This window comes from Myxine glutinosa, chromosome 13, assembly GCF_964187855.1.
Source record: "Myxine glutinosa chromosome 13, kmMyxGlut1.1, whole genome shotgun sequence".
Classification (NCBI taxonomy): Eukaryota; Metazoa; Chordata; class Myxini; order Myxiniformes; family Myxinidae; genus Myxine; species Myxine glutinosa.
In genome coordinates, this window is record NC_136273.1 from 31,213,020 (window position 1) to 31,223,679 (window position 10,660).

The 10,660-nt window shown below is 45.1% G+C and overlaps 1 protein-coding gene across 7 annotated transcripts in view; it reads left to right on the forward strand.

Moving 5' to 3' along the window:
- The window catches only part of NDOR1 (NADPH dependent diflavin oxidoreductase 1), a 31,709-nt gene extending 26,847 nt beyond the window's left edge, over positions 1-4,862 (forward strand). For 2 of the 7 annotated variants that reach the window (XR_013621181.1, XR_013621182.1), the window contains exons 10-15: positions 1,428-1,535; positions 2,013-2,127; positions 2,402-2,545; positions 2,628-2,773; positions 2,948-3,042; positions 3,717-4,297. Coding sequence is in view for 5 of the 7 variants with exons in the window: in XM_068134135.2 (XP_067990236.2) it covers positions 1,428-1,535; positions 2,013-2,133; positions 2,402-2,545; positions 2,655-2,773; positions 2,948-3,042; positions 3,717-3,861 (732 nt within the window). In the remaining 2 variants the exon portion in view is untranslated. Of the gene's footprint in view, positions 1-1,427; positions 1,536-2,012; positions 2,134-2,401; positions 2,546-2,627; positions 2,774-2,947; positions 3,043-3,716 lie in introns of those variants that run through there. The other 5 variants (XM_068134135.2, XM_068134137.2, XM_068134136.2 and 2 more) reach the window with 4 other exon arrangements.
- The last annotated feature ends 5,798 nt before the right edge of the window (positions 4,863-10,660 follow it).

Here is a 10,660-nt window from a genome sequence, read left to right on the forward strand (position 1 = left end):
GAGTAAATTTCAGTTCAGCGAACGTCATTATGTGCGACTTTACGTCACTCCGACATCATAATAGGACGTGAAAAATATATATTTAAAATAAATAAAATAGTACATAAAAATTAACAATAAAAGAAGCTAAAAAAACAATTTAAAATACAATAAAAAGCACATTAAAATATAAAGAAAATGTACGTATACGTACGCGTAGCTGCTGGTTCTCATTCAAAACAAAGGCGACGCCATATGCATTTTGTCCTGTGCTGTGGTCGCGTGCTTGCTTTGCCTTTCGCTGTTATTTTTGTGATTATTCCTTTACTGTGTAAAACAACCAACGCAACGTGGCAACGGCGAAACATGACTACAATGCTGGCTCGGACGACCGTGACCGTGTCATGCCTCGAGCCGGGGTGCGTCAGGCACCTCGCCGGCATCCAGCGTCGATTCATGTGCACATGTGCATTGTGCATGGATTTGCAAATGCCTGCCTGTACGTCGTCGTTTCTGCGTATATCGCATCATCCAAAAAAAAAAGAAGCAAGCAACTTTGGCCGCTCGAGGAAAGACGGGGCACGTCTACGACTAGGAGGCGAGCGTCGATCCCCGGGGCGGCCGGGTTCACAGAACCCTGAGCTCGTTCGTTCGTCACAGACGACATGACACGACCACCGGTGAAACTGCTCGGACACGTTGGGTAAAGCACGCCGTGGTGAAGCGGGCCGCGGAGCCACTCGGCACACAAGCCAGCTCACGGTCGACACGTCCGTGCCGGTCACCCTGTTCGAGGAGAAGACCCGACCAATAGAAAACAACGGAGGGACTCCCGACGGGGAGCGGCAAAGATTCAGGCCGAAGCCGCAGCCTCCTCCAGTTATTTACTCTAGTTTTACAGTGTTTGTCTTCATTTTAAGGCATTACGCCCGGTTTACGTCAAAAACCGAGTTACGTCACGGCTTATGGAACCAATTAATGACGTAGGCCGGGGTATTGCTGTATTATGTTAACATCTGTTCTTTTCTGTAGAAGACAACCACATGTATCGTGTGAATGTATTTCACATGTCCTTTTACAGTTGTGTACTTGTTTTAGTCTTGTACTGCAGCATCCTGACTGTTCCCTTGGAGACGGCCTTCAAAAGTTTGTCTGTGATCATGTCTTTGCTTGCATGTCAGACTTCCTCATTGTTATCGACAGCTAAGCAATATTGAGTCGAGCAGACATGACTTGAGCTCCAGGGCCTTGTGTTGAAATCATTAACAATTGGAATAGGAGACCCTTTAGTGCATGGGGATGAAATCGCATGAAGCTAACTTTCCCGCATAGTACACACCTACCAGCCGATGAAGTAAGATCACCAACGAAAAGTACTTTCCTATGATCCATATTTTAACTTCGAAGCTGTTGATTAAAGCTCGACATTCCCTATTCTGCCCAAACAGGTCCTTCATGACTTCCCACATACAGCAGCAGGGCTTCCCATCGACTACCTGTTTGATCTCATCCCAGTTATCCAGCCACGTGCTTTTTCCATTGCTTCCTCCCCATTGGTAGGTCCACGGTGCTTTTGCCTCACTAAGCGACAACGGTGGATCCATGTAGGATGTTTCTGGAAAGATTTGTGTGTTTGACTTGTTTGAGGTTACCTCCTAGCATTGTGTACCTGTAGCGGATGGTTAGAAGCCAGAATTTCAAGAGGGTTTGGCAGAAATGCAGTGTGGAGGAAGAAAAGGACTTTAACATCTATCCTAAACATTTGTTGCTTTCAATATTCATTGTGTGACCAGGAATTGAAACAATTTACTTTAATGTCTATATTTCTGTTATTGAATTTGCTGTATTAATTAAAATGAGTTCTTTCATTCATTATTTTATTCTTATTTTACATACTGTAGGTCTGGGACTCTAGGCCCATACATAGGAAGGAACCATTTCCAATAGACTCATCATCACATCCAGAATGAAAATATGTGTGGGTGCATTTAGGCCTCAGTGAGTCTTCTGCTTGGTATTTTATACCTTCCAAGGTATTTCCGGATGAGCTTCACATCTTGGTTGCTGTGGTGGGGTACAAAACAAAGTTGTTTAGGCCCAGGAGAGGCCTCTGCTCCTCTTGGCTTGCTTCAATGGACCCAACCAAAGGTACAGGTGACTCGTAAATTCCTGCAACCCCCATATTTCAATTCCCTCTAATGATGTATCGACTTGATTTTAGTCTCACGATGTCCTTGTGATTAATTGAAGAGTATATCGATGCCGCCGTTTTCCTTGTCCCATTTGTTCCTCCACACAAATTCTTCCCTGAGCCTTAAAACACTGGAAAAAAAACAAAACAAAAAAGAACACAGGTTGTCAGAACTTGTAATATCACAGCTCGTGGATCATTTGGCAGTATGCCTGACACCTGTACCACTAGATCCCGTCCACATTCCACTACGATTGCGGTCTGGATCGTTTTCCTTCCCGAATGGCCCGACGCCCATCATCATGGTGGGGCCGGGCACCGGTGTGGTACCCTTCCGTGCCGCCCTGCAGGAACGACGGGCACAAAACAAAACAGGTGAGGAAAAGTGAAGGCATTACGTGCGCGGTGAAACGATTCCTTGAAGAATTAATGTCTTGTTTCTCAAACTCAACCCCAGCGTTTGCCTGACATTTCTCTGGCACAGAGAATGTCCTCTTTTTCGGATGCCGGAACAGCCTCGCAGACTTCCACTTTCAGCGTGAATGGGAAGAGGCCGTCAATCGAGGCTTCTTGAAGATCTTCACAGCTTTCTCAAGGGACCAGGTAAGTTTGTTAAATTGTCAAAATCTACCAGGCCCGATCATTTACTTTTTGATGTGGCATTAAGGATCACTGTTCTAGAACAGAAGTTGGACATTTGTTGAGTACAGGGATATGATTGGATTGTGTCGCAAGAGCTGCTTGGTGGACATGTCTATGCCATTGGTCTTAATACAGGAGCAGAAAGTGTATGTCCAGCACAAGTTACGGGAGAATTCCAAGGTCATCTGGGAGCTGCTGAGCAAGAAAGAGGCTTGTTTCTACATCGCTGGGTACATCTTTTATCTGGCACCAAAAGCATGATATGTGTAACCCATTATTACACTTTTAATTTTGGACATCTACATATTACATCATCATCTACATCATCTACATATTACAGCCTGGTGTTGGCTTAGCGGTTAGGGTGCCAGCTTGGGATCCTCGGATCCTGGGTTCGAATCCCGGTCAAATCGCTAAATTAACACCAGGAGGGTTGACTCAGCCCATCATCCTTCTGAGGTCGGCAAATTGAGTACCAGCTCACTGGTAATTCCCTGTGTGTCGCAAGAGGCGACTAACAGGGTTGGCGGGAGGAAGGGCATCCGGCCATAAAACATTGCTTCAAAAAGTGGGCGAAGGTGCCCAAAAAAGGCCAACCCCTGCTCTGCGGGGGAAAAATGGCCTCAAAGGTTTTTTTTTTTGGTTTTTTTTACATATGACATATTGGTGGTGGGATCGGTGAAGCGTTATTGCATCCTCCTCGATGGCGTTGCCATGGTGTATCAGAAACTTGGCTTGGAGAGGCAAAGCTGCTAGATCTGTTCATTCATCAAAGGCTGTTAAGAATTCTCAAAAAGAGCCTTTCTGCAATGTAAAATGCACTATTTAAATCATTTGGAAGGAAAGAGTCAAGTTTTCTCAAGGTTGTATCTGTTCTGCAATGTTTTTTCTTATGCATTTTCAGAAATGCTCATCAAATGCCCAATGACGTTCTGGATGCTCTTCGGAAAGTGGTGGAGAACGAAGGGGGACTTTCAAAGGATGAAGCCCGGCAGGTGGTGTCAGGCCTGCAGGATTCCAAGCGCCTTCAGCAGGAAACTTGGTCGTGATTATACATCTTGGCTAAAAACCAGGTTGTGTTTTGACCTGTGTGAGTGATGGGACCGATTGGGTTCTGACTCCAGCAATAAATTCCAACTAGAACTGCGAGCTGTGATGATCGGCTTCCACCAGGTCGGCGCTTTGGGTGTTGATAATACAGCTTAAGTTGTGTTTGGACTAGTGCTGGGCGATAATCGTGCTTTAGGTTTACTACCGCGATAACGATAATCAATATTTATTATCGCAATAGGTGCTGCCCATGCTCTTTTTGGTAGAACGCACCTTGAACCCGGATATTGACGGTGTATTGACTGCTTTGAGCAGTTTGTGTTTAGTTTCTCTCAAAAGACATAACCGTATTAAATGCAGCTTGTATAAAATGAAGGTGACATAATATGGAATGTGTATTCTCCAAGATATAAATTAAATGGTATCTTACTATAATTCACCAAATGTCCGTCTGTCCGTTCGAAGGTTCCGCAAAAACGGCTCAACCGATCGCAACGAAATTTTGGTCGGTATTCCTGGGACCCCTGGGAGTAAAATAGGCTATATTGTTTTTCCAATTTTTCCAAGTTTTCCAATTTTCCCAAACACGATGGAATAATATTTACTGATATGAACAGTGATGTGCCTTTTATTGAAATTCTACAAATACTGTTTAGATTTTGATGACAGTTATGAACCTGCCGCGAATGCGGAAGTGGACAGATGACGGCAATGCGCGGGTTTGATAATATCCCAATACAACCGTCATTCAATCGTAATGTTAAACGTTAATCGTGTTAATCGTTTTGTGAAAGTATCAATGGATGATTGGAATTGAGTGAATACAATTACGATTTTGAATTCGTAATTGTATTCACCCAACCGTACGGAACTTCACATCAGGATTTAAATATTTGTTTATGTCACGAATGTTGTTAAAAGTTTATTTTTTATGTTAATGTTATTTCATTTGTGATTGGAGTTATGCTGTTTGGAATGAAAAAAGAGATATCGAGTTCAAGTGAATGACGGAATGCCGTGACGGTTTCTACTTTCTAAACGTGAATTCGAGGATCGCCATATGCAGATTCGCCATTGACTGGGTATAGAACAAACGTACCTGTTTATTTGCGAACGGGTATGTTTTTCATGGAAGTCCTTTATGAACTTGCTGTCCATGTCTGACGTGCGACTGAAGGTGCTACAGGAATGTGGAATTTATTACTTTCATGCTTTAGCATTCGCCGTTTCTGCATTGTCTGTTTGCTTCTGGCCTCCCACCCGTGCGTAGCATGGGTACCTCACTAGTATCATGAAATAACTAGAAGGGCACTCGGTAGAGCGCATACCTCCGCCTGGTGAACAGTTTACGTTTTGTATCCCACTGTTTTGTATCTGGATTCGGACCTGACCCAAAATCTAATCGCTTGTTCAAAATCTAATCGCTTGAAAGAGCAATCAGACCTCCAAACCAACTCGTCACCAAGTTTAGTCATAACTCGTCCATAACTTTTTCAAATATCATGTTATTTATCACTTTTCACCCGATCTCTCAATGGTGAAGAATCACTTTAAAATTAAATAATTCTCGTATCCGAATCCATATTCAAATTTCACCAAAACCGAATAGATTAGTCCTTGTCACACACCCAACTGGTCCACCGAGTTTCGTCCAAATCCATCCACAACTTTTTGAGATATCCAGCTATGTATCGTTTTTGGCCCGATCTCCCAATGGTGAAGAATCACTTTAAAATTCTACAAGCCGGATCAGAATCCGGATCTTCACCAACATCTAATCATTTCGTCCTTGTCACATACGCAACTTTTTGAGATATCTGGTTTACAGACAGACAGACAGACAGGGGTGAAAACATAACCTCCATCCACCTTTGGTGGCAGAGGTAATAAACATTAAAACAAACAACCAATTAATGAACGCGCCAAAGCTGCTGCCGGTGTCAAAATGCCCGATCTGTTCAGTTTGCTTTGTCTGTGCACGAAGTTGAGCACTCAAGGCAACATCCTGTTAAACATCTACCACAAGTTGAGCATACTCGGGGTGCGGAGTTTTGCCATTGAGGACAAGGACAAGCAGGTAATCTCATTGTTCTCTCCTCTCACCGTTCGCGATGGACCGAATGAACGGGAAACATGGCGGTGTTGTTTCCTTTATTTCTTTGTATATTGCATTTTTAGCACTTTGGCCTGGTGTTGGCTTAGTGGTTAGGGTGCTGGCTTGGGATCCTAGGATCCTGGCTTCGAATCCCGGTTGATCGCCGAATTAATGCCAGGGGGGTTGACTCAGCCTGTCATCCTTCCGAGGTCGGTAAATTGAGTACCAGTTCACTGGTAATTCCCTGTGTCGCAAGAGGTGACCAACAGGGTTGGTGGCAGGAAGGGCATCCGGCCATAAAACATTGCTTCAAAAAGGGGACCACGGTGCCCAAAAAAGGCCACCCCTGCTTTGCAGGGAAAAATGGCCTCCAAAGGTGGTTCATTGCATTTTTAGCACACCATGGGATTGCTTGGCATTGATTATTCGTGAAGTTCAACATCAAAGTTGTTCATTATCCCACCTAGTGTGGTTGGCTGGGGGAAGCTTGTCTCAAGTCATTCAGGAACCGGCTGGCCAGGCTTGACATTCACTTAGTTAGTTAGCCGAGCCATGGTGCCGGCATACTTGCCCACTCTTTTCAAAGAACACCATGGGATATTTAACGTCCACCAACCCATGCTGGCAGACGGAACCACACCGTATACCATAGGTCTTTTTAAAAGCACTTTAGCCTTTCGTGTGGAGTGGATAATTATTATTTTTTAAATAACAAAACAGCATTTCGGGTTCACTAAATCTAACTACGTTTTTTAACGTTTCCATTTTCAGCACACACACAGCACAAGCACAAGCCAAGCACAATCGTCTTTAGCGTCCCTCAAAAGGACCTTGCCATGCGTTCGATTTTTTGTCACGCGCGTCGGCGCGGTGGGCACCCACCCTGTTTTCCACACGCACGGGCACACGTGGGCACGCGTCGAGTGTCTTTTGTGCCACCCACCCCCGGGGCCTGTCGCCCCCATTAGGACTCCCCCCAGGAGTGATTTCAGGCCCTTTCCTGGGCCGAAACACAGCACAATATTCCTGTTGGTCGTGTTTTTTTCTGGTTTAACATCCATCCGAGAGGCGGCGCACACATTGATGAGTCATCCTGCCTGCAAAACACCGGGACGAGTTTAGAGCTGGGTCGGGATTCAAACCCAGGCTAGACAGCTGTGCGTACTTCAGGCCATCCTGTCAGCCCACGAAGTTCAACATGAAAAGTGTAATTTTAAATGCTCGAAGAGTGAAGATAGTCATATATGACTTTCTTCACAAATGGTGTGTTCCATTAGCAAGCCACTTGCTTGGTGTGTTCCATTAGCAAGCCACTTGCTTGGTGTGTTCCGTTAGCAAGCCACTTGCTTGGCGTGTTCCGTTAGCAAGCCACTTGCTTGGTGTGTTCCGTTAGCAAGCCACTTGCTTGGTGTGTTCCGTTAGCAAGCCACTTGCTTGGTGTGTTCCGTTAGCAAGCCACTTGCTTAGCGTGTTCCGTTAGCAAGCCACTTGCTTGGTGTTCCGTTATGCCTAGGTCACACATAGGCAGATATTTTGGCGACTGCCGGCGATCAAGATTTTTCGGCGACTACTGGCGATGTCGGGCGGTCAAATATGGTCAGGCGGCAGTATGGCGACTGCAGGCGGCCACATTGCGCCTGCATTGCGACGACGCCCCGAGTGGGATGGCGACTGTCGAAGATCGACGACGACTGCATTGCGGATGCACGGCGGCAGCGTGGCGAAAGTCTGGCGGCTAGATTACGACCGATGGCGGATCGCGGCGACTGCATTGGGGCCGGGTGGCGGTTTACTCCGACGTCCGCAAGACTGCAATAAGACCGCCGGCGATTGGAGACGATTCACACAACTTTTTAAATCTTTATTTCTCTATTTTACATTTCACTTTATTCATTTCAATGATGTATGACATGAAGCATAAAGATGTTTGATGTACAATTTATAAAGTTAATAAAGATGTATCATTGTAATGTAATTGTTGGAACCCATCTGTGGATCGGTCCCATCGGCCGATGGGTCTGCGCCATCTGCGGATGTGTTGTTCACCTTGAAGGAATGTGTATGCATCAATGGTGGATGAGTATGTTTATTTGAACCTAAAAATAAGCAATTGATGTCATAAATGTTTATAAAGCAGTCCGTGACATGTGGTTTGTCGATAAGATAAAAATAAGATAATGTCGCTCCATTTAAATAAGATAATGTCGCTCTCCATTGTTTATATGGCAATTCCTGGCACCATTCTGTGGGGCGATTGCGGAAGACTATGAGCGACTGGGTTGCGGCCGCTTTACGCTCTTATTACGGATACCGACGACAGCATGGCGGCTCCATCACGACAGCATGGCGGATTTTTTTCCATTGCGACTGAGCGCGCCGTTTTTAAACATTTAAAAAACTTTTTGGCCCCTTTGCGACTCTTGCCGACTGCAGCCGACCTGGGGAGGATAACCACGACTACAGGCGACCGTCCATTACGGTTTCATTACGATTGTCGGCGGATGGTGGCGATTTTTTCAGTCGCCAGTAGTCGCCGACAAATCCGCCTATGTGTGACCTAGGCATTAGCAAGCCAATTGATAACGCATTACACACGAGAACAGGCACAGACCCATAAAACATACAATAAACAAGAAAGAGCAATCTGAGATTGCAGACCTTCACCAGGACGTGTTTTCAGAGGTTTTGAAGGCTTTTGTAGTAAAACAAATGTGGCGGCCGAACCATGTGACCGATGGTCATCTTCTTTTTTTTCCTCCAATTTATCCCTAAATGACGCTCAAGAAATTTCAGCTTGATCGGATGAAGTTTTATACTTGTCGAATTATGACTAACATATTTTATTCCCCATGGAGATTTCTTTACAATGAGCCATGTTTCAATTTTTTCTATGCAGCACTGAGATATAGAGGTGTAAAGTTTTTCTGTTTTTTCCCAAGATGGCCCCCATACCCCATGACCTATGACGTCATAATTGTTTTAAAATTCTACAGGTGGAGTTGCACCGATGGTGAAAATTTCCTGACAATCGGACCAACGGTTGCAGAGAAAATCATATTTATTCTGTGCGGACAAACAAACAAAAGGACTCAAATGTAATACTCACTCAAATGTACTCAAATGTAATTTCTACCCCCGGTAATTCACCCCAGAGTCCTTGCAGTGTTCATATGTTTTAATCCTCTCCCACCTCCCCCCAAGTCCTCCCGATGTCCCTGCTCTCAAATGTTGTGTTTGTGTCCTTCCCCCTCTCTCCCCATCTTGTCTGCCGCTCCCCTTGTTTTTTGTGTTTTGTGTGTCGGTTTGTCTTTTTGTGTGATTAATGTTAGCTCTTTCACGAGCCTCGATCTTGTATACAAAAAAAAACAAAAAAAAAACCCTCTCCTCATGCGAGGGTAATAAAGGGAGCGGGTGACCGGAGGGGGAGAGAGGAAAACACAACAGTATAGAACAGGGACATGAACAGATATGTGGAAGAGTGAGGGTCGGTGGGGTGAAAAGGGTGTGGGGGGAGGGAAGGGGTACACAGTATAAAACAAATTGACAACTAGGAATTTCAGGAAAGAACTTGGAGATTGAAACATCTGGATTTGGGGTGTTTTACCAGGGTTAGGAAAGATCATGGTTTCGGATGGGGGAAGATAAGATTGTGGTGAACAGCTGTTTAAGACCTGGAGGGATGAGTGGGATTGAAGAGAGAGGGAGTTTGTTCGAGAAGCAGGAGAAAAGAGGAATGAGAGTGAAGCGTAGCGGTTCACTCTCATTCCTCTTTTCTCCTGCTTCTCGAACAAATTTTGGCGGTTTCAGCAGAAGGTTTCTGGCACCATTCTTGGTGTGTTCTGTTAGCAATTAGCTTGCTATCGCTTGCCAAGCCGGACATTCCGTATCAACCGCTTTGCAAACTGCTCGTCCAATCACTCGGTAAAGGAGCAAAGCGATTCCGTCCAGGTAAAACAAGGTTCGACTTTCAACTAATTGCAACAGATTTATGAAATAAAGAGCAAGAACACGCATAACTCTGGCTATTCAGTTTGTTTTTACGTGGACCAAAAACTAGTCAGGGGCGTCCACAACAATATTGTGGAACATTGGCCAAGGCTCTTAATTTTTCACCTTTATTCTCTTTAAAATTCGAAGGGTGCCAGCTTAGGATCCTAGGATCCTGGGTTCGAATCCCGGTCGATCGCTGACTTAACGCCAGGGGGCGCCAACCACTCAGCCTGTCATCTTTCCGAGGTCGGCAAATTGAGTACCAGTTCACTGGTAATTCCCTGCTTGTCGTAAAAGGCGGCAAAAAGGGTTGGCGGCAGGAAGGGCATCCGGCCGTAAAACATTGCTTCAAAAAAGGGACCGAAAAACAACAACAACCACGGTCCCCGAAAAGGCCAACCCCCGCTTGCGGGGAAAAAATGGCCTCTAAAGGTGGGTTTATTCTCTAAAATTTGTTTTCTCCACAAGCATGGGCAATTGACAAAACCTTCCACCTTCCCATGGATAATTGTTTTTAATAGTTAAATGGGATGGAAAATGCGGCCGCCGTTCCAAAACGTCCGTTTTCTGTACGCATGTGGTGCAAGGTGTTTCATGTCAAGTGAATCACCCCCCCTCGACCTTGCTTCACTCGGCCTGGGCCAAATCTATCGTTTTCCAATGTAATAAGTTGTTTTACACCACAAAAAAAAAAAGCCTTGCTAGTGCAATGG